Below are 27,136 nucleotides of genomic sequence, written 5' to 3'. Positions count from 1 at the left end.
TGTGTAATCGGTGTTATAGCTCATATCATAACTCTGTGTGCCTGTGTTATTAAGCTGCGTGAAAACGATTTAAGGGATTTTATGGTTAGCGCGTTCGAGCGTTTAAAAAACTATTAAAGGCAGGATGTGGCAGTATCTGACATCGGTCAATTCTGAAAAGTATATGGACGTACTCCCAGAGTTAATAAAATCGCTAGTTACCAACCAACGTATTAGGATGAGACCTGCAGACCTGAAAATTCCAGTATTTTCGACCAGAAATATAAGCGGCCAGTCAATACGTGTGGGTTATTACAAGTGGTGTTGAAATTAATCGTATAGTCGATGCATCGCGATGCAGACATGGACGATATTCCATCCATGCAGAACATGATGGATTACATCATAATGATGTTGCTCTGTGGTATAAAAATTCCCGTTAAAAAGTAGTGCCGGTAGCGACTGTGGCAGCCTGATCTGAGTACAGTTGAGTTGAAATTTGTTGAACCGTTGTGAGGGAAATGTTTTAATGTAAAAGAAAAGTGTTCCTTTAATGTGCTTCATCCAGCTTGAATCCTGAGGAATGTGTAAGATCCTGCTCCATGCAGATACCCCCAGGCACAAAGATAAACATCAGTGCTTCACTGACTATATATACCATCACTGTGTTTCAACCTAGGAGGGGTCTGTGTTCAGTCCACGCTCACCTGACGCCAGGGACGTCTGAACCTGTCCCTGTAACTACTGATTGTAAGACGCTGGATAAGGCCGTCTGGTAAATGCTGTAAATGTACATGAATCTGTATTGTACAATAAATAACACTGGAAAATTGGAGAGCGAGCATGAGACATTATCCCCCTGGACTACGTGTACCTTTGTGGAGCTCTTGACCAGTGTCCGGCCTACACTGCATATATAGCAGGCCCCGCTGATCAATACAATGTTGGTGGAAAACCTCCATGTTCTCAAACACATCGGCTTGAAGATCTCCTTCCTCAGGGCATTTCGCTCATCTGAAGTAAAGATGGCTCTTTAAACTACTCCAGTCTAGTTTAACTAGGCTTTAACCCAGTCTACAGCCAGAAGGAGATGGTGAGCTCCTCCTTCAACAAAGTAAAATCCATGATGCTGATATGACCATAAGCTCAACTGGGGAGGAAGATTTGGCCGCTGCTGACCTGAGCAGTCGTGTCCTTTTAAGACACTTTCAGCAATGCCTTCGGTGGTGTTTTCAAAGACCTCTGTCTGGGCAGACAAATTATTATTGGACAAACCATCACCAGCCCTGCACTGACACCACTTGCAGGCTCACTCTACCCAGGAAGGGCGTCCCTCTCTATTTCACTCCTTCCCAACGTTTCTTCCGACCTTTTTTCTCTCTCCTACAGGTTTTTTGTGTGGAGTTTTTCCTTGTGTGCAGAAGGGTCAAGTGTGTTGGGTGTCAACTGTAGGGCCCGTCAAAGTCCATTGAGACGTACTGTATGTGATTATGGGCTTTATAAGAAATAAATGTACTAATGTACTAAATGTACTTGACAAGATTAGTACGTGCTCAGCCTCGCCCGCTGTTTAGGGCTCTAACAGGCTCCAGGCCTCTGCACCAGCCATAGTTGAGCAGTGGAGCGAGATGGACCGACGATGAAAGCAGTTAACGGCCTTCCTGTCCTGTTCGGCGGCTGCTCCAGGCCAGACACCAATCCAGCCGTCACATGCTTGGACGCCGGGGGATAAAGATCATGTGACCGATATCACCAGTTCTGTGAATGTGAATGCATTCATCCCACTTATCAGCTGCAGTCACGCCTCTCTTCAGCCTTTTTTACAGAATTGGAACTTTTCTTGCTTTATGAAACCCCCTTTTTTTTAAACCTACTGCCACATTTGTTCTTCATCTACGAAACGCCCACTTTATCAGCCTACTTGACCGCGATAACGTGAGAGTCCCTGCCCACCGTGTGCATGTAGAGTACCCGGCCAGGCGGGAGTTAAATACGCGCGTCTCCGCCCACCGAGCGCCGCTTAAAAGCGGGATCGGCCACCGGCGCCGAACCAGGACGCAGCGCGGTGAGTTCCGATCCGCTTTTATCCGCCATCGCGCCGCTTTTCTGCGAACGACGCTACTTGTGCGCACATGCTGCTGTGTGTGGGATCGCATCGCTGGATTTAACTATACGCGTACATCTATATAAGCATTTTATATAAATGCACGCACTAATTGTTACTTTTAAAAGCCCAAAACGAGTTACGTTGCCTGTGCTTGTTACGTCCGTAATCATAAAAAGCAGATATCATTTTGTATCGTGTCGCTTTGTGATTGTAATATGGTCGTTGTGTCATTAACCGTAATCCACCTACTACTGCACCCCCTTAAACGTACGTTTACCGTAATAACCCAGATTGGTGCGCCGCGCGGTCGAGCCGGTCCTATGTCGCTGAGGGGTGTCAGTAAGGACGCGCTGGTCGCCAGTGCCACCATCGGCCTGCTCCTCACGGTGGGGTATTACGTGGGTAAATGCGTTAACGTCATTACTAACTCGAATTTCATGCACGTTATCATAATGCACTGTGTCAACAGGCAAGAGAAGATCTAAAGCCTTAAGGATGGATATTTTTAAGAGCCACGTTGGGTCCAGTGCCTTGATGCAGTATGTCCTGGACAACTCCATGAGGGAGCATCCGGTCCTCAAGAAGCTCAGACTTGTAAGTCATCGGTCACCATAAATGGCTTTTGCGTGTCTGGTTGGACCCAGAGTTTGAGGAGACTGTGTGTGTTGCAGAGGACGATGGAGGACGAACTGAACAGGATCATGGTGGCCTGTGAACAGTCGCAGTTCATGGCGAACCTGGCCCGACTGATCAGAGCCGAGAAGGCCATAGAGATCGGTGAGGGTCACCATCACCTGTAACCATCTGCGTTATGCATTTAAATGATGGAGTACAGGGTGCCGTTGCCTCCAGTACGTCAGATGAAGAACTCTGGTTCTGATCAGTGTCGGGTTTTATGCCCCAGGGGTGTACACTGGGTACAACGCCCTGAGCATTGCCCTCGCACTGCCACAAGACGGCCGGCTGGTGGCCTGTGATGTCAGCGAGGAGTTCACCAACATCGGCAAGCCCTTCTGGAAGGAGGTGAGAACCCGGTGGGAGCGGCAAACGTTGCGTTTTAAAGGTCCCCTATCATGAAATGTATTATTTATCGTTCCCCGAGCCTGTCTATAGTCCTGCAGGGGCTAGAAATGGCGATGGTTTGGTCATTCTGCTTCACCATTCAGAGAGAGGCAGCTCTTGAATTTGTCCCCTTATGATGTCATAAGGGGAAATTCTTTTTCCCACCCCTCCCCTAAAACATAATCTCCACCTTCCGTCATGGCTTCCAAACGTGTGCAGCACTGCAGTTGCTCTGTGGTTGGATGTAAAAATGAGCACCAACGTATTTTTTAGTTCAGTCACGCGAGACGGCGACACGACTTCCTGTCTGTACCAGACATTGTGGTTGGTGGACGGTGTTGATGACGTCATATCCGCGAATGTCCCCTCAACTTCTATAGGCCGCTCTCCTCCTCGTCCCGCTCTCTCCTCCTCATTAGCATATAAAGCCACAGACGGTGAAGCGGCGCGTCCCGGGAAACTGGGTGTGATCCTAGTTTCGTAATTCTTGCCCAGACTTGACAACTCGATGCAGCAGCCTGACATGAAATTCAAGAAGTACAAAAATGGAGGTTCATGGTTTTTTTTCCCTCATCTTTCGTGAAGTGATTGTTGCTGCGGGTAATCGATGTTTTATTCTCCCCCCTTTTCTGAATGCTGAGTGCAACGCGCCTTCGCCGCTCCAAAGTTCGCCGATTAGGTTAATCATTGATCTGCTAATGGCACCGCAAATAACGAGCCATTAAAATAAAATGGCAGCCAGGCCGCCCCTCTCACCGCGCCCACGTGTCCTACGCCCAATCAGCTCTGGTCTTTTTACTCACCTGCGTGTTGCTCATCGAAACGGGAATATTTAACTCGTTCAAGCAACATCCCTCTGAAAGTGAAGTGAACGTCACTTGTGATACACAGCGGCACAGCACACGGTGCACACAGTGAAATTTGTCCTCTGCATTTAACCCGTCACCCTTGGTGAACAGTGGGCGGCCATGACAGGCGCCCGGGGAGCAGTGTGTGGGGACGGTGCTTTGCTCAGTGGCACCTTGGCGGATCGGGATTCGAACCGGCAACCTTCTGATTACGGGGCCTCTTAATTAAGCACCAGGCCACCCCTCTGAGAAGAAAGGTCATTTCCTGCTGACAACCCTTCTTTGAAATTCTTCTCTGTCCATAGGCCGGCGTTGCCCATAAAGTGGACCTTCGGCTCCAGCCGGCGCTGAGGACCCTGGGTAATCCCCCGCTCCGCTCCGCGGTGCGCGCCGGGCATCCGGGCGCCAGACGTTTCACTTCTCTCTCCCCAACGCGCAGACGAGCTCCTGGCCGCCGGCGAGGCGGAGACGTACGACTTCGTCTTCATCGACGCGGACAAGGAGAACTACGACGGCTACTACGAGAGGTCCCTGCGGCTGCTGAGGAAGGGCGGCATCATCGCCATCGACAACGTGAGCGCTTTCAGGACTCTTTCAACAGCCTGTTAGTTATTGATATGTGTGTGTATATATAGGTCCTGTGGAGCGGCAGGGTGATCCGTCCCGCTGAAGACGACCTCGAGACCAAGTCCATCGACCAGCTGAATAAGAAGCTGCACAAGGACGCGCGGATCAGCCTCAGCATGCTGACCGTGGGGGACGGACTGACGTTGGCCTTCAAGCTGTGAGACACGAAGAGGCGCAGCGGCACGTCTGATTCAGGGTCACCGTTAAACCAGCCCCGCGTCGCTCATTATGCACAAGCAGAGAAGCAGTGGACCAATCACAGAGCTACATTTACTGGCATGTATTAGCTTACATGCTAATAAAGTTGCCCAAATAATCGAATCTGCAGTTTACAAGTAGTCATTTATAAGCAAGACTTTTAATAAAGGCCACGTTTCAAGTATGTATGTGTGTGCATGTACAGTAGAAGCCAAAAGTTTGGACACCTTCTCATTCAATGTGTTTTCTTTATCTTCATGACCATTTACGTTGGTAGATTCTTATGTACTTAACAAAAAGTGGAGACCTGACCTCCACAGTCACCGGACCTGAACCCAGTCCAGATGGTTTGGGGTGAGCTGGACCAACAAGTGCTAAACACCTCTGGGAACTCCTTCAAGACTGTTGGAGAAGCATTTCAGGTGACGACCTCTTGAAGCTCATCGAGAGAATGCCAAGAGTGTGCAAAGCAGTAATCAGAGCAAAGAAACTAGAATATAAAACATGTTTTCACTTATTTCACCTTTTTTTGTTAAGTCCAGAACTCCACATGTGTTCATTCATAGTTTTGATGCCTTCAGTGAGAATCTACCAACGTAAATGGTCATGAAGATAAAGAAAACGCGCTGAATGAGAAGGTGTCCAAACTTTTGGCCTGTACTGTATATATATATATAAATATATAATCTAGTCACACCCCTCCAAGGTTGTAGGTTGGAGTCCCGCCCTGCTGTTTTGTGGGTGGGGTTTACATACTGTCGCTGTATTTCCTCCAACGGTACGGCACAAGGCAGGTGGGTGTGGGTGGTGTGACGGGACCCAGATTAGGAATAAGAAGTGATGGAATTCGAGTGGGACAAATGTAAAGAACTTTATTTTCAAGCTGAACAGCACAAGGTTAACTAGCAACATCCCTGTCGGCCACGTACACACGCAGAGGTCCGCGCTGGCCGAAAATCCGCTTTTTTTGGCATATAAAAAAAAAAAAAAAAAAAACACACACAGACGGGACTGACTGGAATTACAATATGGAGGGAGGAGCAGAAAAAAAAAAGAAAGAAAAAGAAACAGACACCTTAAACGAGCAGAATAAGAGGCGTAAGTGAGGATGCTTGAATGTGTGCAAAACGGGTCGAGGTACAACAGGAAGTACTGCAGTGCAGGACAGCTGAGGTTCAGGGAGGAGGACGCCACGACACACACCCCGGGACAACAAGAGGTCACTCGCAGCCACCGAACCGAAGCGTCCCTTTCTCTTTTACTTTGGGAGGGGCTAAAATCTCGGATCAATGCACAGCGAATAACTAACAAGGAGTGAACAACACGGACGGCGCCGGGTGTCGCGTGGCTTCGTCCCAGAATTCCCAGAAAGTGTGGCGGCGGGCGTTAGGCTTCCAGTTCCAGCCCCAGGCCCAGCTTGTGCCCGCCGGCGTTGATGCTTTTCCCGTCCACCAGCGCCGACAGAGTGAGCTTCACGCCTGCGGCAGACAGGAAGTCAACGTTAGCGGCACGACTACAAGTTAAATAAATGAAATTTATTAAATTCTTCAAATCTGTGTGATTATTCAGTAAAACTATAATGAGCAGACCAGCGTCACCCCGACCCCACGTGACCCGATGGGTCGGGTCGAGGCTTCATTTCCACGTTTTTAAACCAGCACTCAGGTGATATGGTGAAACAGCGGCTGGTCCCCGGCGAGGCGTGGGAAAATATATCACCAATAAATAAAATCAATCAGGGACTCGTTCTGGACAACGTGAAAGAGCTGTGCAGGATTTGTAGATATTTTTAGAAAAGAATTTACTTTTCTTTTTTTTAATAAAAAAAAAAGTGAAATTTACCAGAAAATTGTTCAACTAAATCTATGCCGACCCCAAAAAGCTGAAGCGTATCGGCAGCGTTTCTTCCTCCGAGCTGCAGTACCAGGGACCCAGTCGGGTCACCAGCTGTAATGTACGCTGTGGAATACGGAAGCAGCGCAGCACGCGCCGCGCCTCGCTACGTACATCCAGCGAAGGTACCGCAGACCTGCGCTGCTTTTAAACGTCGTACAGGAGAAGCGTGCGCTCCACGGCGTACGTTCATGAACTTTAATTGCTCGTTTCGTATTCAAAAATATTCCATCATTTTCCAGGTTTTTAAATGGCCGTAGGAACGCTGGCTGCGTGCGTGCGGACATTTGAATAAAGTGGCGAGTTTTTGGCGAACCGGGAGGAAGAAACGTTCGCCACTCATCTTAGCTGGAACAAGAGCTTTTCATTGGTAGAAGCTGGTGGGCGGAGTCAGCAGTATAACCCGCCCACCTATGTTAAACTGTCTTTGACCCCCATGTGACACCCGAGCCGCTTCAGCCTCGTAAGTCTGGCGCCCGTTGCGCTTGCAAGTGAAAAAGTGATAAAATTACGTGATTGTCATTGCGAGACACAGCAGCACAGCACACGGTGCACACAGTGAAACGTGTCCTCTGCATTTAACAATCACCCTGAGTGAGCAGTGGGCACCATGACAGGGGCCCGGGGAGCAGTGTGTTGGTCCATGCCTCCTCCGCCGCAGTGATACCGGCTGTAAATAGAAGCTTCTGGAGAGACGCCGCGTTTCGTTTTAAAGAGCGCGTACGGTACGTACCCGGCCTGAGAGTCTGAGTGTAGCCGACTCCGACCAGGCTGGTGTTGTTCACTTTCGCCTGTCGAATTAACACAAAAACACAGAGAGATTCATTCCGGAAGCCAGAACTCGGAGACACGCCGCGCGTCTCACAGTCACTCACGCTAATGGCGGCGCTGGCGTCCAGCTGGTACTTGGCGGCGATGCCGAAGTGCGTGCCGTTACTTCCTGCCGTCCACGCCAGGTTAACCGCCGTCTCCAGCTTGTCGTTCACTTTCTGGTAGATGGAGCCGCCGAACGCGGTGCCGTCGTTGCTGCCGAAGCAAAACGCGCCATTCGTTAGTCGTGCGAGTAACAGCTCGTGCGCGGCGTGACGCGGCGGGGGAGGAACGGGGGCGCTCACACGTTGGTGTGCAGCTGGAAGTCGCTGGTCTTGTAGCCGATGGCGAAGTTGTTCTGGGTCATCTTGGACTTGGCCGTGTCGAAGGACATCTGGTAGCCGGCCAGCCAGCCCTCGTACCCGAGCACGGCGGCGCCGTGGATGGTGGGCCCGGCGAAGTCGAAGTCCACGTCGCAGCCGAGGTTCACGAACTCGCGCTTGTAGGCCGTCTTCACCTTACCGCTCTTCTTCCTGTCGAACACGAACAAAAAAAAACTACCAGTTCGGACCCTTCTTACTTGGAGCGAGGGGCTAAACACCACAATCGCGGTGACGTTTACCCAGTATTTGGTGAGAAGGTCGTGTCAAACGTAAGTTTGAGGCCTTTGGTAATCTGGAAAGCATAAGAAGTCGTCAAAAGCCACCCCAAAATCAGCTCCACTGGACATTTTACCAGCTTTTCACCGCTCGTCACACCTGATCCTCGACGGTGATCTCGGTGCCCAGGGTGTTGTCCGTGTTCCACTTCTCGGTGAAGGTCAGCCCGTACTCCGCCCACTTGTACTTGGTCTCCAAGTTCCCGGTGACTTTGCTGGTGTCGGTGTTGGACGAACCGGATGTTTTGAACTCCTGACGATGAGACAGACAAAAAAGGTCACGAAAGGTACGAGGAAGACGCTCATCTAGACTCTTCTCCGTCTTGGCCCCTCGGTGGTGGAATGAACTTCCAGCTCAGTCACTGAGCACCTTCACACGGCAGCTCAAGACCTTCCTCTTTAGAGAAGATTTAGATGAACTTGTAACCTTCTTCTGTATAGAAACTAGAACAGAGTGAATAAAAAGATTGTGTTCATAGTTGGGGGTCCTGGTGAACCAGAACTGACCACTTCATCCATGGTGACACGGAAGCACGTTGTAAGTCGCTCTGGATACGGCCGTCTGGTAAACGGCGTAAATGTTAATGTAAGACGGACGTACCACGCCATTGGCAGACTTGGTCTTGACGTCGAGTTTGACCAAACCAAAGCCTTGGGATTAGAAAAAAAAAGAATGCATATTAAAAAATAAATAAATAAATAAATAAATAAAGGATATTTGTGAGCGATAGAAAATCGTTCGGGTGTCGTACCGTAGCCTTTGTTGAAGACGTCCTTTGCCGATTTGCCAAGGTCGCTGAATGCTGGAGGGACAGCCATTTTACCTGCAACACAGGTGTAGGACACGGTCACGCAGAAGGGGACACACCCACGGCCACACCCTCGACAATGCGTGCAAAAAACCCACAATCTATGTCAGTGTTAACTTTCCAGATTTTAATTCTGAAGTTCCGGTTCCAGTCTGGGTAAATGGAGCTGCCAGGTAATTAACTTTATTTCCACTAGAGGTAGAGGTACCGACTAAAATGGTTAAACACAGCAGCGCAGCACACGGTGACACGGTGAAACGTGTCCTCTGTATTTAACCATCACCCTTGGTGACAGTGGACACCATGACAGGCGCCCGGGGAACAGTGTGTGGGGACGGGACCATCATCAAGTGGACCTCGGTGGCACCTTCCGATTACTGGCGCTTCCTCGCCCGCCGGGACACCCCTGAGGAAGTTCTGTTTTTTTTAAACGACTGTAAACGACTCCTGAGACGAACCCCGAACCGGCGCGGGTCTCCCGGCTCAGGTAGCTTAGCACGCTAGGCTAACGGAGAAGGGCGGCCGGACGAGAGCGGAGTTTCCGCGGGGCGGCCGGGTCCTACCTGGACGCGGGGGTGAAATAAGTCCTTCTTGTGCCCGGCTGACGAGGAGCGGCTGCGGCCGGAGGGCGACGAGAGGGCGGCGTGAAGGAGACGCGTCAGAGTCGCGGAGAACTCTCGTAACCCCGCTAGGACCCCAGCTGGGAGGCGAGGTGCCCCGAGTCTCGCCGGACTAAAACTCAAATATGCAGCATTTTAACACGATAAACACTTCGTTTTTATAGCTGCGTGTGCGTGTATATATACATACACACTTTTAAAAATGTTCTTTTTTAAATTGTTTGCTAACCGAAAGTGTTTTTCAGTTTTTCCTCACCATTAACTATGTTCATCAAATATACACAATGAATGAATAATTTCCTTTTTTTTTTACGCGATCGTTGTCGAATTATTAAAATCTCTGTCTGGACAAGTACAATTATTCTGTTCCCTTACAGATTTCCATGGGCTCAGTTGATTTCTTCTGAACATTAACAACAAAAACCCATAAAAGAATGTAGGCTGATGCACATGTTCAGGTTTAATGATGACGTTTGACTGAAATAATATTTACATTTTTACTTTGTATTCATTGGAGGAGATCAGCTTGATGGTCAAACATACTTTTATTCATTCGGAAACGGTTTGATAATGGCAGATATTCCGTTTTTTTTTTTAATACATTAGAGACCTACAATACAAACGATAACCAGAAGAGGTTAGCTTAGTTATTGCTACTTTATACATTATAAAGGTAAATTCTACAACAAACCCGAATCCTGCCCCGCAATAAACTAGTACCAGACATCACTATTAAAACAGTTAAAAGACAGCAAAAGGGTTACGATAGCAAAGGATTCGCTTCTTACAAAAACCCAGACGGGATCCAGCAGAATAGAATCTACCTGTACAGTGTAAACACGACGACCACGCCCGGAAATGTGAGACGACAGCAGCAGCAGCAGCACAACAAAGTTATTACAAGTTAAAAGAACACTGTGCCACTCGAATCAAACGTCATTGGCAAACAGAATGACCATTAAGACAACGACTCGCCGCTTTCATTCCGCTGTTTGGCGTCGTTCGGCCTTCAGACACGTTGGTAAAACTATAAAGCAGCAGGAACGCGGCTCAGCAGGTCCGCAGAACGGGATTTCTTTGTCTCTTGGCAACTGGGTCCCTGCTTTGACGCGTTTCGGACGAGGTGCGGCGAACCGGAGGCCGGTGCCGGGTCCATGAGATGCTACTGTACAGTAAAAAGGCCCTCGATACGCTAATACTGGTACGGTCTGCGGCTGAGCAAGCTGTCGGGAGAAGAGGGAAGTAATAAACGCATGCACGTCCCCTTTCTAACGACCATCCCAAAGAGAGAAGACTCCGCGCTCGGCGTTCTCAGTCCGTCTTATGGCAAGTGAAGGGTCTAGTGAAGGTGTCGCCGGGTTCTAGCCGATCAGCCTCCTGAGGAAGGCCGGTTTGGAGAAGGGCCAGCCGTACTCGTTGGGGACGGGCCCGTTCACGTTGCACTCGAAGAAGGAGAACATGGGGAACCAGATGCGCGCCCGGCGGCTCTGCTGGTAGGCGCGGGTGTTGGCCAGGGTGTGGTAGTAGAGGAAGAGTCTGGTGGTGATGTAGAACGCGATGAAGACGTCGATGGAGTAGTGTTCGTGCGCGGCCAGGATGAAGAAGATGCCGAACAGGTTCAGCACCCAGGAGAGGGTGTGGATGAAGTTCCAGCTCCTCGGGGTGTCTGCGGGCAAAACAAGCGGGCTGTCAACATACAGGTTCCACAACCAGAGGACGAGAACTCATTCCCACTACGGGGAACCGAAAGTATGAAAGAAAGTGAGGTGATTGTCATTGTGAAACACAGCACAGTGAAATTTGTCCTCTGCATTTATCCCATCACCCTGAGTGAGCAGTGGGCGGCCATGACAGGCGCCCGGGGAGCAGTGTGTGGGGACGGTGCTTTGCTCAACGGCACCTTGGCGGATCGGGATTCGAACCGGCAACCTTCTGATTACGGGGCTGCTACCCTTACACTAGACTGATGATACGTCACAGGCCACGCCCACTACGTCGTAATAGAAAACGCTTGGTCCCTCCTTTTAGTCCCTGTTGTCTTTCTACTTGCCACCTGCCACTTTACGTTCTTCTCCCGTTTCTTCGTACGCTTTCTTCTGGTGCACTTTTTAATTTTTTACAATTTCGTCCATATAGCAGCGGGTCAGTAGTGGCCTAGCGGTTAAGGAAGCGGCCCCGTAATCAGATCCGCCAAGGTGCCACTGAGCAAAGTATCGTCCCCACACACTGCTCCCCGGGCGCCTGTCATGGCCGCCCACTGCTCACTCAGGGTGATGGTTAAATGCAGAGGACACATTTCACTGTGTGCACCGCGTGCTGTGCATCACAATGACAATCACTTTCACTTTTTACACTGTAGCTACTGGACCGGCACCACGCTTCGTTCCACGGGAACCGGCTCAGGGTTTTAAAACAGCAATAATTCCTCTTCGGTTGCATAATTCGGCGAGAAGAAACGTCCCCGCGTCCTGGTTACAAAATGAGTGGCGGATTTGCAGCAATCTGAAAAGTTTAATCTAAAACGATCCTCATAATCATCGGCGGGGACATTCACATTCGGTGACGAAGAAGTTGAGCATGGTGAGGACCACGGTGTGGCCGCTGAACATGTAGTCTCCGCAGGTCTGCACGCCGGTGAGGGTCATGCCGAAGCCGCTCCAGATGGCCACGGCGCGCTGCAGCTTGGACCACATGTCCCCGTAGGTCTGGAAGAGGAGGACAGACGGTCAGGCGTCCTTCAGAAGGACAGCGGGCCGGGCTTCCTGCGTTAAATGTACGTGGAGGAGGTACCTTCCCGGAACACTGCAGGTGCTGCCCCGGCACGGAGAGCGAGGTGACGAACATGGTGATGCAGCGCAGCATGAAGACCGTCCCCATCAGGCTGCACAGCCGGCGCAGCAGGATGGACCTGCGGGAGAAAACGTCCTTCAGGGCTCTGCTCTGGACGTCCGCACGAACCGAGGCCAAAGGTCACGTCTGCGGTCCAGACGGCAACAGCTGAACCTCAGGAAGTTACTCAACAATGCGAGATCCAAGTGTCCTGCTGCCCTCTCCCAGCGGGACAAGAACTTTCCAAACAGCGAGGACGCCATTTCACCGAAATAACGGCAGAGGACCACAAATACTGACCCTTAGCATCATTCCGGGGCGGTAGTAGCCTAGCGGGTAACACGCTCGCCTGTGAACCAGAAGACCCAGGTTCAAACCCCACTTACTACCATCGTGTCCCTGAGCAGGACACTTAACCCTGAGTGTCTCCAGGGGGGGACTGTCCCTGTAACTACTGACTAAGTCGCTCTGGATAAGGACGTCTGGTAAACGCCGTAAATTTAAATGTTGTGGGTGTTAAAAACGTTATATGGAACAATCGTGGTGGTTTTAACGGCTTCCTTTGACCTCTGGCCCTTAATCCACTGCTGTGGCCCTGGTGACCCTGGTGACCGTCACCCCTTCAACCTCCGGCCCTTAATCCACTGCTGTGACCCTGGTGACCCTGTTTACCTGTGAACGTCACCCCTTCACCTCCGGCCCTTAATCCACTGCTGTGACCCTGGTGACCCTGTTTACCTGTGAACGTCACCCCTTCATCTCTGGCCCTTAATCCACTGCTGTGACCCTGGTGACCCTGTTTACCAGTGAACGTCACCCCTTCACCTCTGGCCCTTAATCCACTGCTGTGACCCTGGTGACCCTGTTTACCTGTGAACGTCACCCCTTCACCTCGGGCCCTTAATCCACTGCTGTGGCCCTGGTGACCCTGGTGACCCTGTTTACCTGTGAACGTCACCCCTTCACCTCTGGCCCTTAATCCACTGCTGTGACCCTGGTGACCCTGGTGACCCTGTTTACCTGTGTCTGTGGAGGAGCAGCACCAGCAGCCAAATGTTGCACAGGATGACGCCGCACGCCTCGGCCATGGCGAAAGCCCACGGGATTCTGGGAACGCTGTGGGAGAGAGGGGCGGCCCTGGAGTTTAATCGTCGGAGACATTCGGTGAGGACGCTGCCTGGTCTCGACCACACGTGGGGCGGGGCTACACGAAGCCAGACTTGTGGACAGGATGGCGGCGAGGCAAGGACTATTGGAGTTGGGGTATAAGAATGGGAGGGGGTGGGATCCACAGGATGTGTGGGGCGGGATTACATATAGATGTGTAGAGCGTCTGGGGGCGGGGTTACAGAGAGAGTTACGCAGAAGGGTGGGGTTAACCATGTGAAGAGAGGGGCAGGGTTACACAGATGTATAGTAATGGTGGGGGCGTGGTTACACAGGGACGTGTAGAGATGTTGGGGGGGCGGGGTTACAGATACACGTGTATAGCAGGTGGGGGCACGGTTATATAAAGATGTCTAGATGGAGCAGGGTTTCACATACACATGGAGAGGGTGGGGCAGGGTTATATCCAGACATGTAGGGTGGGCGGGGTTCCACACAGACGTGTAGAGAGAGTGGGGGCGGGGTTACAGATACATGTGTAGTGTGGGGGTGTGGTTGCACAGGTACATGTAGAGAGGGTGGGGCCGGGTTACAGATACACGTGTGGACTGTGGGGGCGTGGTTGCACAGGTACATGTAGAGAGGGTGGGGGCGGGGTTACAGATACATGTGTAGTGTGGGGGCGTGGTTGCACAGGGACGTGTTGAGATGTTGGGGGCGGGGTTACAGATACACGTGTAGTGTGGGGGCGTGGTTGCACAGGGACGTGTTGAGATGCTGGCGGGCAGAGTTAAATATACACGTGTAGAGTGTGAGGTGCGGTTAGACAGGGACATGCTGAGATGCTGGTGGGCGGGGTTACATATACACGCGTATAGCAGGTGGGGGCGCGGTTACATAGAGATGTCTAGATGGAGCAGGGTTTCACACACACATGGAGAGGGTGGGGCAGGGTTATATCCAGACATGTAGGGTGGGCGGGGTTCCACACAGTGTGCAGAGAGAGTGGCGGTAGGGTTACACAAGGACACCACGTAAGTGAAGGTGGCGTTACACATGGACAAACACCGAGTGAAGGGTGTGGTTACATCTAGACACAGGAGCTAAGTGCAGGGCGGGGTTACTCACAGACAGGGCAAGGTTACACTTACGAGGCTGAGGGCGGGGTTATGCTCACCTGTCCAGGAAGATGTCCGGCAGGGGCGGATAGGTGCGCATGTCCGGCACCCTCTCGTGCACGATCACCATGACGAAGGAGGTGAAGCCGAAGACGAACACCACGTAGACGGAGCTCACCACCGTCTTCCAGTACTCGGGGTCCAGGCGCCGGGCGTGCTGCTTGTACTTGCCGTTGGTGTACTGGTGGTACTGGTCCATTCCGGACCCGTTCCCCACAGCGTCACAGTCCCTCCCCGGGTCGCCGTTACAGAGCCAGTCGGCCCCGCCCCCGGGCAGCGGCGGGTGTCCGTCGAACGAGAGGCCCAGCTCCTCCAGCACGTCCGCATTCTGCTTCTGCAGCTTCCGGAGGGACACCATGAGACGCTTGATGTCCCCGAGCACCTTCAGCTCCAGCGGCGGGGACCGCAGGTCGTACTCGCCGAGCGTCAGCAGGCTGGTGCCGTCCAGGCGGTGCTTGTTGCACAGGAGGTCCACGTAGTCGCAGAAGCCCTCGTCCCTCAGCCACTTGGCCACGTGCTTGGTGGTCCAGCGGCGGACGCTTAACTGGGAACCGGCCATGTCCCATTCACTCCGACTGTCCAAACACACAGAAGACGCGGCATGAACGTGGTGCGGCGATGGAGAGTCGGGCTGCCGGTGGACTTTGTGTCAGACAGCAAGTTCCATTTCATCATCCTCAGAGATACGAGCTTATCAACGCAACCGACACGCCTCTACAATACGCAAGTATAATGCTCGTGGGATCGTGTGGGACGGGGAACTGTCCCCTCCGTTACGCGTACGCAGGACGTTAATGCACAAGCTAGCACGGCCCGGAGGGAGCGCCGGATAAACCGATGTTGCGCGGCTCCGGGTTCGAACCCCACTTACCACCATCGTGTCCCTGAGCAGGACAACCCCGAGTGTCCCTACGTCAACACAGGTGGGTGGTTGTAGCCTAGTGGGTAACACACTCGCCTATGAACCAGAAGACCTGGGTTCGAACCCCACTTACCACCATCGTGTCCCTGAGCAGGACAACCCCGAGTGTCCCTACGTCAACACGACAGAGTGTCCTTTTATAAGACATCTTCATATTTTACTTCTAAAACAGCGGTATCATCGGACCCCAGGAAGCTGGAAGCCGGACCCCGTGCCTCACCGTTGGGAAGAACCGACACCAACAACATTTACAGTCAGTAGTTACAGGGACAGTCCCCCCCTGGAGACACTCAGGGTTACGTGTCTTGCTCGGGGACACGATGGTAGTAAGTGGGGTTTGAACCCGGGACTACTGGTTCACAGGCGAGTGTGTTACTCGCCAGGCAACAACGGACATGTCCATACTCACAAGATCCACTAAATGTCCAACAGGGTCAGAACGCACGTAGGTTCCAGGACGGTGAGGTCACACGACGACCAGGGAACGACACGTCCGCGCTCCTTTCGACGCGGAGAGGAAAGTCCCGCGATTAGAACATGATGATGATGATGATGGTGACGGGGGTGTTCCTGCTGTTATAATCGGTGTAATTACGAGGCGCGTCTCGGTACGTCACCGTGTCGTGATTCGTCGGACGCCGTCGTTGCTGGCCGCGGTGAGTCGGTTCTTGGTTCGGACCGTCCGCGGCCCCGCGTTACATTTCCCAGGATTCGCAGCGGGGGCGACGTCGCCCGACGTCGCGTTCAAGGCTGACGAGGTTAATGAATCGTTCGTGTGAACGAATCGGCTCCGTTCGACATCTAAACCGCCGCGCAGGCGCCATAGAGACAAACACGTCCCTATCAGGGTAGTAGCCTAGTGGGGTAACACACTCTACTACAAACCAGAAGACCCGGGTTCAAACCCCACTTACTACCATCGTGTCCCTGAGCAGGACACTTAACCCTGAGTGTCTCCAGGGGGGGACTGTCCCTGTCACTACTGACTGTAAGTCGCTCTGGATAAGGGCGTCTGGTAAACGCTGGAAATGTTTCACGCGTTTAGCTGGTTAAGCCGCGGGGAGCCTCACCTGAGCCTCATGCGTGGCCAGCGGTCGCCCGGTGCGGCTTTATGTCGGGATTCTGTTCGGCGTCGCCGCCGCCGCCGCGTCTAGCGGGAACCATCGCGCCGTGGCCGCGCTCAGGACAAGCGGAGCGTCCGGGCCCCGCGGCCTGCGGAGACTCGCGACACTGACACCTGGCGGCCACGGCTGGGATATTACAGCAAAAACTATATATACAGTACGGGCCAAAAGTGTGGACAACTTCTCATTCAACGCGTTTTCTTTATCTTCACGACCATTTACGTTGGTAGATTCTCACTGAAGGCATCAAAACTATGAATGAACACATGTGGAGTTCTGTACTTAACAAAAAAAAGGTGAAATAAGTGAAAACATGTTTTATATTCTAGTTTCTTTGCTCTGATTACTGCTTTACACACTCTTGGTATTCTCTCGATGAGCTTCAAGAGGTCGTCACCTGAAATGCTTCTCCGACAGTCTTGAAGGAGTTCCCAGAGGTGTTTAGCACTTGTTGGTCCAGCTCACCCCAAACCATCTGGACTGGGTTCAGGTCCGGTGACTGTGGAGGTCAGGTCTCCACTTTTTGTTAAGTACAGAACTCCACATGTGTTCATTCATAGTTTTGATGCCTTCAGTGAGAATCTACCAATGTAAATGGTCATGAAGATAAACACATTGAACGAGAAGGTGTGTCCAAATTTTGACCTGTACTGTACATTATTAAGAACAAATATCTTCCAAACCAGTTCATTTAAAACAAGTAAAGTCAGTTATGCAAAACACGTAATTTGTAGAATTTAGATCTCGGGTTTTAGCAAGATAAAAGCTCATTTTAGTGCATTGCTAATGGTAATGACTGGTGAAATCAGAACAAAGTCTCACCCGCATTCGTCCGGCATGGGCCGATGCATTGTGACGGGTCTAAGTGCTGAATTGCTGGTGGAAATGTGTTGAGTCGAGCATGTTGTAGAATAGACACCGCTAAGCATGGCTGCTCCCCGCCCCAGAGCAAAATCCGGTTTTAGATCAGGGACGCACCTGCTGTTTTTGCCTCACTCAGACCTCGCCAAGACACAATGGAAAAGGAAAACGAGGAAAAGCCACCATCCACTGGTCCCTTCGTTCTGTCAGTATGTTTAATTCATGAGATTAGAATGAAGAAATCCCGCCTCTCTGGACCCTGGGGTCCATCATGTTGGTCTAATGCTCTGCATGTAGGAATTTGAGACTCGCAGGCCTCATGTTTGCTTTGGGATTGCGGCTCAGAACAGCAGGGCGTTAAATGTAAAGAAGCGTAATTCATTTCTGCATCAAATGTTCTACTGCCGAGGACATGGAGAAGCTCCTGGGGGCCGCAGAGGGACGGTGGCCCTGTGAGAGCGGCCACATGCTGGGGTAATCGCGTTCCAGCCGGCCACTAAATCGGGTAACTGGCCAGCGGCTGTAAACAAACACCTGTCGAGACTGATCAGCACGGCGCGGTACAGCGCTGCCCCGCCCGCCAAATACAACAAGCGGGGACATGGCCGCTCACAAGGACCCCAGGAAGGAGTACCTGTCCGTCAAGGACCTGGAGAAAGTCCTGGATTCCTGCAAACTGGATCTGCACCAGATAGATGAAGTCTGGCCCAATATCTACATAGGAAACGTGTGAGTGTCGTGTTGACGTACTTACAGTTGTAAGTACAGTAACGGTCGAGTACAGGGTCTGAGTGCAGTACGGATTATAACGCATGCAATCATTTTATGTCTAATTCTGATGTTTTTTTTTTTTTTTTTAATGTAATTTTGAACCTGTAAATGTGAATATTAAATGTCAAAAACATGAATATCCAATACAAATACAAACAGTACTACAAGTAACAACAAAAATAATCCGTTTTACTTGAACATTATGGCAGTGATTAAAAAGAAAAAAGTAAATAACAATAAATAGAAACCAGACACAAACACGGATAAATTGAATAAACTAACAGTAACAAATAATAATGATAATGAGTCCCTAACTTTCCTTTTTGTCTTCTATAAGGGGAATTGCCCAGAACAGGACGGCCCTGCAGAAGCTGGGCATCACTCACATTCTAAACGCGGCCCACTCAAAGCGCGGCAGCATAGGGGACCAGCGTTTCTATGGCAACAGCTTTGTGTACTGCGGCATTCCAGCAGAAGACTCCACCTACTTCGACCTGGACGTCTACTTCAGACCGGCGGCTGACTTCATCCACAAAGCACTGAAGTCGTCTGACGGTGAGTCCAATTAAACAAACAGAAAGTGTATTGATGTTTCCAGCTACTTCCTTTTTCCCCATAATGCACCTACCCACTCTTGTCTGTACATACAGTAGAGGCAAAACGTTTGGACACCTTCTCATTCGATGTGTTTTCTTTATCTTCATGACCATTTACGTTGGTAGATACTCACTGAAGGCATCAAAACTATGAATTAACACATGTGGAGTTCTGTACTTAACAAAAAAATAAGTGAAATAAGTGAAAACATGTTTTATATTCTAGTTTCTTTGCTCTGGTTACTGCTTTACACACTCTTGGCATTCTCTCGATGAGCTTCAAGAGGTCGTCACCTGAAATGCTTCTCCAACAGTCTTGAAGGAGTTCCCAGAGGTGTTTAGCACTTGTTGGTCCAGCTCACCCCAAACCATCTGGATTGGGTTCAGGTCCGGTGACTGTGGAGGTCAGGTCTCCACTTTTTGTTAAGTACAGAACTCCACATGTGTTAATTCATAGTTTTGATGCCTTTAGTGAGAATCTACCAACATAAATGGTCATGAAGATAAAGAAAACATTAAATGAGAAGGTGTCCAAAACTTGTGGCCTGTACTGTATATACAGTATATATTTCTGAACATGAAAGGTCCGTTGGGGATTCATTTGAAGGAGATGGTCTGGGCCGCATGCAGACCCCATTGGGATAGAGTATTTCCATCCTGGAGCCCGTCCATGTTGCCTGTCATTAACAAGATGACTGTCCTCTCCACTTCAGGGAAGGTTCTGGTGCACTGCATCATGGGAATGAGCCGTTCATCCACCCTTGTGCTGGCCTATCTGATGCTCTACCACCACATGCCCCTGCGCTACGCCATTCAGAAAGTCATTAAGAAGAGAGCCATCTACCCAAACAGGAACTTCCTGGCTCTGCTGCTGGACCTCGACCTTCAGCTGAAGACCAAGCGGAAGACGTGCTCCATCCTGTGAGGCCGGACGGACATGCTGTAACGAACTGGCACCTGGTTTTGCCCATGACCGGGTGTCTGGGACACACACACACACACACCCAGCCACTTTCAAAATTGCCAGTTTATACTTTATCATACGAGTGCTTATTTTGTTATTACTAGATTCACTGTGGACCAAAGAAATCAAATAAAAAGAAAACATGCGAGTCGTGTCTGAGATTAATCACGGAATGAGAAAGTACACAACGCGTATGAATATGTTGAGTAAAAGTCGACGAGGAGCACATTAAAAAAAGCTGCGGCCTTATTTCTAAACTGGGCTCCTTAAGAATGAGGTCGGCTATTTTGGGACATGTGGCATGCAGCGCAGCGCAGCGCAGCCCGCGAGAGGGCCGGACGTCAACTGCAGCCGCTTTTATTCACTCACGAAGACGCAAAAAACGCCCTGCAGCCAGTGGCCGACGGGTTGAACCAGAGGGAACGTTCCAGAGGAACGTTCCGCTAACTGCCACATCTCCACAAGCAGCGTTCTAAGGCAGGTGAGCGTGTGTTCAGGAGTCTAGGAGGGTTCGGTTCTGTTTGTTACCAATAACTGTAATGTTGATATCTGGAAGAACTCATTGCCCATAATTTACATTTTACGCCATTTACCAGACGGCCGTATCCAGAGCGACTTACAACGTGCTTCCATGTCACCATGGACGAAGTGGTCAGTTCTGGTTCACCAGGACCCCCAACTATGAATACAATCTTTTTATTCACTCTGTTCTAGTTTCTATACAGAAGTCAGACAAGAAGAAGGTTACAAGTTCATCTAAATCTTCTCTAAAGAGGAAGGTCTTGAGCTGCCGTGTGAAGGTGCTCAGTGACTGAGCTGTTCTGACCTCGAGGGGAAGTTCATTCCACTTCCTAGGGGACAAGACAGAAGAGTCTAGAAGAGTGTCTTCCTCATAGATAGCAAGATCCTGATGTGGTGAAGAATCTGCTGGAATCTATATTAGTTTGGTTTTGGTGGGGGTGGTAGTAGCCTAGGGGTAACACACTCACCTATGAACCAGAAGACACAGGTTCAAACCCCACTTACTACCATCGTGTCCCTGAGCAGGACACTTAACCCTGAATGTCTCCAAGGGGGGGGCTGTCCCTGTAACTACTGATTGTAAGTCGCTCTGGATAAGGGCGTCTGGTAAATGCTGTAAATGTAAATGTAGATGATGGGCTGCCAGCCAAGATGAAATGCAGAGATCTTGGAGGAAGCATGTACATCTGAGGGAGGAAACGAGAAGATGAGTTTTGTCAGCATAGAAGTGGTAGGATAACCAATGTTAGGAAATGGCCTCACCAAGTGATCTTGTGTAGAGGGAGAAAAGGAGGGGACCGAGTATTGAGGCCTGAGGGACACCAGTGGAGAGTCTGTGTGAAGCAGGTCTTGATCCTTTCCAAGTCACTTGTTAAGACCGCTCATCAAGGTAGGAAGCAAGCCACTGCCATGCTGAGCCCCAAATTCCAAGCCTCTTCAGGACAGACAGGAGAGTCTTGTGGTTAACTGTGTCAAATGCTGCAGAGAGGTCGTGGAGAGTAAGAACAGATGAGAGTTTTGCTGATCTGGCCCCATGTAGCTTCTCAGAAACAGCCAGAAGGGCCGTCTCAGTAGAATGACCTGCTCTACAGCCAGACTGGTTGGGATCTAGGACACAGCGCTCAAGGGCCTTAGAAAGAAACAAGAGAAGAGACACTGGTCGGTAGTTGTTGATGTCTGCAGGATCAGCCGTGGGATTCTTTAGAATTAGAAGAACCCTTGCTGTTTTAAAGACAGATGGTACATGACCAGATGTAATGCAGTTCCAGAGACGATTTAAACTGGTTGAGATGTCTTATAAGAGGACTGCGAAGGTGCACACAGAACAGGAAGTGGGAGGGAAGGACAGGGAGGAAACGGGGACGAGAAGAGGGCGTCGCCTCAGGAAATGTGACGAGAGCAGCAGCCCCTGCACAATGTCTCGGGAGAGGAGAAGATCTCGGGTCCCTGCTCCGGCGCAGAAGGAACCAAGATGCTGCGGGGCTATAATTCATAAACAGCTGATGGTAGAAAGAGAGAGAGGACTGTGGGTAGTAAAGTTGACATGAACCCTTTTTCAAACTGTAAATTATGAAACGTGTGACATTTCTAACATAGGTCATCTTGAAAGTGAAGCAGAAGTGATTATTTTGTCATTTGAACCCGCAACCTTCTGATTATGAGTCCACTTCCTTATCCGCCAGGCCACCACTGTCGTCAGTTAAAACTCAGGTTTGCAACTCTTCACGATGTACTTTTAAGGAAGGTCGGTCTGAATTGTTGTGATTGAACAAGTTGGAAGGGTTTTTTTGGGTTTGGGACTGATGGACACTGTGTCTAAATTAAATGACCTGTTGCCTGCAGTCGGAGATGCACAGAGATGAGTGACGAAGGTCCCTACAAAACCCCGCCAGCCTGCGAGCTGCAGAGACTGCTGTGGGTGAAGAAGGTGGGACGCGAGCACATGGACGAGGTCTGGCCCCGCATCTACATTGGAGACATGTGAGAGCGTTGGAATAATATTCCATTTTAATATTCACGTTTAAAAAAAAAAAAAAAAAAAAAAAAAAAAAAAAAAAAAGTGTGTGGGGACGGCACTTCCTTAACCACCAAGCCACCACTACATACAGTCCAAGTCTGGACACCTTCTCATTCAACGTGTTTTCTTTATTTTCATGACTATTTACGTTGGTAGATTCTCACTGAAGGCACCAAAACTATGAATGAACACATGTGGAGTTCTGTACTTAACAAAAAGTGGAGACCTGACCTCCACAGTCACCGGACCTGAACCCAGTCCAGATGGTTTGGGGTGAGCTGGACCAACAAGTGCTAAACACCTCTGGGAACTCCTTCAAGACTGTTGGAGAAGCATTTCAGGTGACGACCTCTTGAAGCTCATCGAGAGAATGCCAAGAGTGTGTAAAGCAGGAATCAGAGCAAAGAAACTAGAATATAAAACATGTTAATCTTTTTTTGTTAAGTACATAAAATGTAAATGGTCATGAACATAAAGAAAACACGTTGAATGAGAAGGGGTGTCCACAATTTTGGCCTGTACTGTAACATACATTTAACATTTATTCATGTGTAAAAATGAAAAGAAAATTTTTAAAAATTAGTATATAAAATGTAAAGGTACAATAACACTAATATTTCTTCTTCTGCCGTCTTGAGATGTTCAGACATGGGGATTTTCCATCAGTAACTGGGTGAGGTTGTGTTACCTGGGCAGGTACGCCGCTAAAGACAAGCGGGCACTGCAGAGTAACGGAATCAGCCACGTCCTGAACGCCGCGCACGGCAAGTACAACGTCAACACGGGAGCCGAGTTCTACGGTGACACCGACATCACGTACCACGGCGTGGAGGCCTGTGACGCGCCCTCGTTCGACATGAGCCCCTTCTTCCACTCAGCGGCCGATTTCATCAAGAGCTGCGTGGACGGCGGAGGTATTTACCCACGTCATGGAAGGACACCTGCAAGCATTTTATTGGAATAGTCAACCTGAAGGAAAAGACAGACACTCCATTCAACTCTCAGTTTGTTCCCCCACTTATTTATATTGATAATATTATATAGTATTGTGATTATAATTTAGTTTGAAACTGGGTCTATGTTGATCAGTTCGGCCATGAAAATTGCCCGTAAACATCCACAAATTCTCAAATTTCCGTTCTTTTCGAACCTTTAAAAGTGTGTATGGTAAGAACCAGGCTGGACGGGGTCGTGCGGAAGCTGATGTTTGAGGCGGAGGGCTGAGCTGAGACCTCAGCTGACCTGCTCAGACGGATTTATTACTGAGAAACGTTACACTTCCCTCTCTTGTTCAGCCGGATGCCAGGAACTGTGCGTGTCATGAATTGCGGAGTACACAGTTTGACCCTTGACCTTTCTGTTGACAGGTAAGGTGCTGGTCCACTGCGCGATGGGCCTCAGCCGCTCGTCCACGCTGGTCCTGGCCTACCTGATGCTTCATGAGGGCGTGACCCTGGTGGACGCCATCAAGGCCGTGGCGGTGAACCGGAACATCTGCCCCAACGACGGATTTCTGGAGCAGCTCCGCCACCTCGACCAGAAACTCCACTGATATGGATATACTGCAAGGTTGTTATTACTTTTAATTCACAGTAAAACCAGAACAATAAAACAATTTCTTTATGAGCTCCTACCACTATAAAGTACAATTATCTCATTACGGCTTCACTGCACCAGACGCTCCTCAGCCAGTCCTCCCGGCGCCTGGACGTGATTTTGTGACTCTCACAGCAATCTATAATTATCTGACAGCCAACGAGGGACGCACCGTCCAAAAATAACTCTTCCGCTGGCAAGGGCACAGCACGAGTGCCCAGGAAAGCAGGAAGGGAGAAAAGGAGGACGGGTGAAGTGGCCGAAAACGACCTTTGTGCAGAACTAACACGAGCGGCTACACAGCCTTTTTAGAGGTCAGAGGTCAGGTTGCATTAGCGAACAAGGTTTAACTAAGTCTTATTGGTGAGTTTATTGGTGATACTAAAACACCGCACCAAATGTATTTTAAAAGAATGATGCAGAGAATGGTGGATTCGAACAAAAAGCCCAGCACCTCGGAACTTCTCCATCTTCTTCAGAAGAACCGCCAGCCAAAGGCTGGCCCACTAGCAAAAGCTAGATAGAAAGTGCATTTTTTGTTGTTCTATACAAGACAGTGAATCTCGCAAATGTTCTTCAGTTCTGATCAGCGAAAGTATTACTAGAACAAGGCACATTAAAAGCAAAGAAGGGGAGGGGGAACACCGGAGGAAGACATGAGGCAGGACGTTGCAATCAGGGTTGGGGGGGGGGGGGGGGGGGGGGGGGGGGGGGGGGGGGGGGGGGGTGGTGGGTTGAGGGGGGTGTTAAAAACTGACTTGTCCAGGAGTGGTACCCAAAACTCATTTAAAGTATGACGAGTGTTCATGGTGGTAAAATATTTATCAGATGGTTTCAGCACTTTTTTTTTTACATTTTTGTCAAAAAAAAACACTGCTTGCCAGATTTTGACCTACATAGAGACTTTTTTTTTTTTTTTTAAAACATCAATTCTGAAAACACCATTAAAAGTTAATCTTCTGGTCTTCAGAAATAATTACAAACCAACAAAAATAACCAGCAAGCAGACTGGGTTCTCGGACCTGGGTTCTCCTCAGACATGGAGGTCCAGTACTGCAGAGCAGAAGCACCATACAACAAGGACTTTGACCTCCTTCCTCCCAACTGCAGAGTTCATCCATGAAGGAATCTCCCCAAAAGGTCAGTTCCTCTGTACGCATCTTCATGTGAGAAGACCCATCGTGCTAATTGTTCGTTTCCACACCGTAGCTGTGTGCACTGGCAGGTCGGGTCTTGGTTGCTCGGTCTACCTCATGATCGGGGAGGGGCTGGCGCTCCGGGAGGCCCAACTCCACTGATTGGACGCTGCCCTGGAACGGCCGACTGTTCGGTTTTAAAGAACGTTAGTAAAAGTGTGAAATGCTGCCACCACAGCAATGCTCACTGTTTTTTACGCATTTGTTAAATGGACTAGATAACTTCATGCACGTTATTTCATAGTTTGGAGACCCATAAATGAGTCGGGGGCGATTTGTTTGCTAGTGTAAAGTTAAAGGCGCACTCGGAATCTGTAAAATCAAGACACGTACCGCTCAGTAGTTATCTTGGTGTGGAATTATTTCCTAATGATGTTTGCACATGTGAAGTTAAAATCATTCCAAGGAAGATGTCAAATTCCCGTTATCTTCTCAATTATCTTGTACATTTCTCCCATTTAAAATCTCCCAGATTTGTCATAGTTCGGAGGCCTTGTTGAAAATAAGATGGTTACAGGAGAGGAGGGCTGAGGACCTTGTGAAGGGAAAGAGATGTAAAGTCTCTTATACCCAGAACAGAGAACGCGGGTAAGATATGAATATATGGCTGTGAAATGATCCCTTGCTTTGAATTAAAGACAATGGACATCTGGCTCTCAAGTAGTCACTGACACTCTTAAATACATTTTGTCGTAGTGAATTAATCAAATTAACATTAGTAAGAAAGTGCTGGTTCACTGATCTACAGTTAGTGTCTAAACAAAGGATAGTGATGTAGCTGCTTGCAACAACAAAAAAAAAAAAGAAGCCTGTACTGAGCGCGCATACACGACATTCTTTGTCAGATTCAGGAGTTTTTCCCTCATAGTTTGACGACGAGGAACGCAGAACCAGTCAAAGATCTGACTTTTCATGGTGCCTGGTCCACGCAGACATTGTCCCACCTGAATGGACTCGATCCTTCCAGAATCCTTGTTTTACTTTTTACTTTGACTTCACTCATTTGCACACCTTCACCCTACCACATATACACATATTTTATGTTAAAGACATAAAAGTGTAATATTTGGTTATGTTTGCAATATATTTGCATTTTGGTTCACTGTATACTTGCAATATTTGCAATACTGTGGTCTGTACAGTCGCTAAAGCATCTCACTGCATATCGTACCATGTATGACTGTGTACGTGACAAATAAAGTTTGAATCTGAGCTGTCAGTCAAGGCGATACAGCAGAATATTTGTGGACGTTTCCTTTCTGACTTGTGAGTCCGTTGAGAAATCGTTTTTGGGGGGAGAGAAAAAAATAAATAAAAAATTGAGGCACGTAATAAATAATGATGATGATGTGAGGACGCGCTCATTCTCTCCTTTTTTCTTAATCCCATCGAGACCAAGACCGCAAAAAGCTCAACTTCAAAACCAGTTTGAAGAACAGAGCCCAGTGTGTTCAGAACCTTTTACAATCTAGACTGAAAAATCTCTGATTTTACGGAGGTCACCGGACGGCGGAGGTCGCGCTCGCCACGGCGACGGCTTCCTAACCCATGAAGATCTCACACCAGGAGCTGTCAGTACAACATCCATCCTGCCCACGAATCTGCCTCGCCGAGCGTCGGTCTTTGAAGGGAGATGAAACGGCCGCCGGCGGCGCCGACGGGGGCCCGGCCCTCCGGGGCCGTAATGAAAGGAATGGGATATCACAGGTTTAAGGATTTCTCCGTCGGGCCGGATGACTGCAGAAGTGAAGGATGAGAGGGAGGTGGAGGGGATGAAAAGCGGCCCTTTTCACCGACCGGATTGATGAAGGGTTCGGCGGATAATCACCGCGACGTTTGCGC

At 49.6% G+C, this 27,136-nt stretch overlaps 5 protein-coding genes across 13 annotated transcripts; 3 read left to right on the top strand and 2 right to left on the bottom strand.

Moving 5' to 3' along the window:
* Positions 1-2,019: 2,019 nt before the first annotated feature.
* LOC114784449 (catechol O-methyltransferase domain-containing protein 1-like) lies at positions 2,020-4,944 on the top strand. Of its 2 annotated transcripts, XM_028969864.1 has the most exons (8): positions 2,020-2,044; positions 2,377-2,472; positions 2,556-2,680; positions 2,758-2,863; positions 2,991-3,109; positions 4,302-4,356; positions 4,436-4,569; positions 4,632-4,944. In XM_028969864.1, exons 3-8 carry the CDS (start codon positions 2,582-2,584, stop codon positions 4,782-4,784), a joined length of 666 nt encoding a protein of 221 aa, XP_028825697.1. In that variant the 5' UTR covers positions 2,020-2,044; positions 2,377-2,472; positions 2,556-2,581; the 3' UTR covers positions 4,785-4,944. The 2 variants fall into 2 exon arrangements, with proteins under 2 accessions (XP_028825697.1, XP_028825698.1); XM_028969865.1 differs by lacking the exon at positions 2,020-2,044 and having other exon boundaries at positions 2,392-2,488.
* Positions 4,945-5,667: 723 nt separating this feature from the next.
* Positions 5,668-9,695, bottom strand: LOC114784947 (voltage-dependent anion-selective channel protein 2-like). The gene is made up of 9 exons (XM_028970851.1): positions 9,555-9,695; positions 8,935-9,006; positions 8,784-8,833; positions 8,283-8,435; positions 8,147-8,199; positions 7,830-8,057; positions 7,590-7,740; positions 7,448-7,505; positions 5,668-6,299 (listed from the first exon to the last, which is right to left on the bottom strand). Exons 2-9 carry the CDS (start codon positions 8,999-9,001, stop codon positions 6,208-6,210), a joined length of 852 nt encoding a protein of 283 aa, XP_028826684.1. The 5' UTR covers positions 9,002-9,006; positions 9,555-9,695; the 3' UTR covers positions 5,668-6,207.
* A 442-nt stretch (positions 9,696-10,137) lies between these two features.
* LOC114784946 (sphingomyelin synthase-related protein 1-like) lies at positions 10,138-17,715 on the bottom strand. 4 transcript variants are annotated; one of them, XM_028970847.1, is made up of 6 exons: positions 17,594-17,715; positions 14,725-15,300; positions 13,461-13,556; positions 12,402-12,519; positions 12,166-12,316; positions 10,138-11,277 (listed from the first exon to the last, which is right to left on the bottom strand). In XM_028970847.1, the coding sequence occupies exons 1-6, from the start codon at positions 17,698-17,700 to the stop codon at positions 10,973-10,975; spliced, it is 1,353 nt and encodes a 450-aa protein (XP_028826680.1). In that variant the 5' UTR covers positions 17,701-17,715; the 3' UTR covers positions 10,138-10,972. The 4 variants fall into 4 exon arrangements, with proteins under 4 accessions (XP_028826680.1, XP_028826681.1, XP_028826682.1 ...); XM_028970848.1 differs by lacking the exon at positions 17,594-17,715 and adding an exon at positions 16,718-16,881; XM_028970849.1 differs by lacking the exon at positions 17,594-17,715 and adding an exon at positions 16,057-16,507.
* Positions 17,388-20,127, top strand: LOC114784948 (dual specificity protein phosphatase 13-like). Its single transcript, XM_028970852.1, has 3 exons — positions 17,388-18,361; positions 18,741-18,958; positions 19,713-20,127. The coding sequence occupies exons 1-3, from the start codon at positions 18,234-18,236 to the stop codon at positions 19,922-19,924; spliced, it is 558 nt and encodes a 185-aa protein (XP_028826685.1). The 5' UTR covers positions 17,388-18,233; the 3' UTR covers positions 19,925-20,127.
* Positions 20,128-20,281: 154 nt separating this feature from the next.
* Positions 20,282-26,313, top strand: LOC114784949 (dual specificity phosphatase DUPD1). 5 transcript variants are annotated; one of them, XR_003748968.1, is made up of 7 exons: positions 20,282-20,444; positions 22,328-22,465; positions 23,199-23,416; positions 23,870-24,071; positions 25,069-25,238; positions 25,308-25,440; positions 25,767-26,313. XR_003748968.1 is itself a non-coding variant. In XM_028970854.1 (5 exons), exons 2-4 carry the CDS (start codon positions 22,344-22,346, stop codon positions 24,052-24,054), a joined length of 525 nt encoding a protein of 174 aa, XP_028826687.1. In that variant the 5' UTR covers positions 20,282-20,444; positions 22,328-22,343; the 3' UTR covers positions 24,055-24,071; positions 25,069-26,313. The 5 variants fall into 5 exon arrangements, 2 of the variants coding, with proteins under 2 accessions (XP_028826687.1, XP_028826688.1); XR_003748969.1 differs by having other exon boundaries at positions 20,282-20,440; positions 25,308-26,313; XR_003748967.1 differs by having other exon boundaries at positions 25,308-26,313.
* Positions 26,314-27,136: the final 823 nt, after the last annotated feature.

Source organism: Denticeps clupeoides, chromosome 2 (genome assembly GCF_900700375.1).
Source record: "Denticeps clupeoides chromosome 2, fDenClu1.1, whole genome shotgun sequence".
Taxonomy (NCBI): Eukaryota; Metazoa; Chordata; class Actinopteri; order Clupeiformes; family Denticipitidae; genus Denticeps; species Denticeps clupeoides.
Note: the sequence above shows the minus strand (reverse complement) of the source record. Positions and strands in the feature narration are given on the sequence as shown.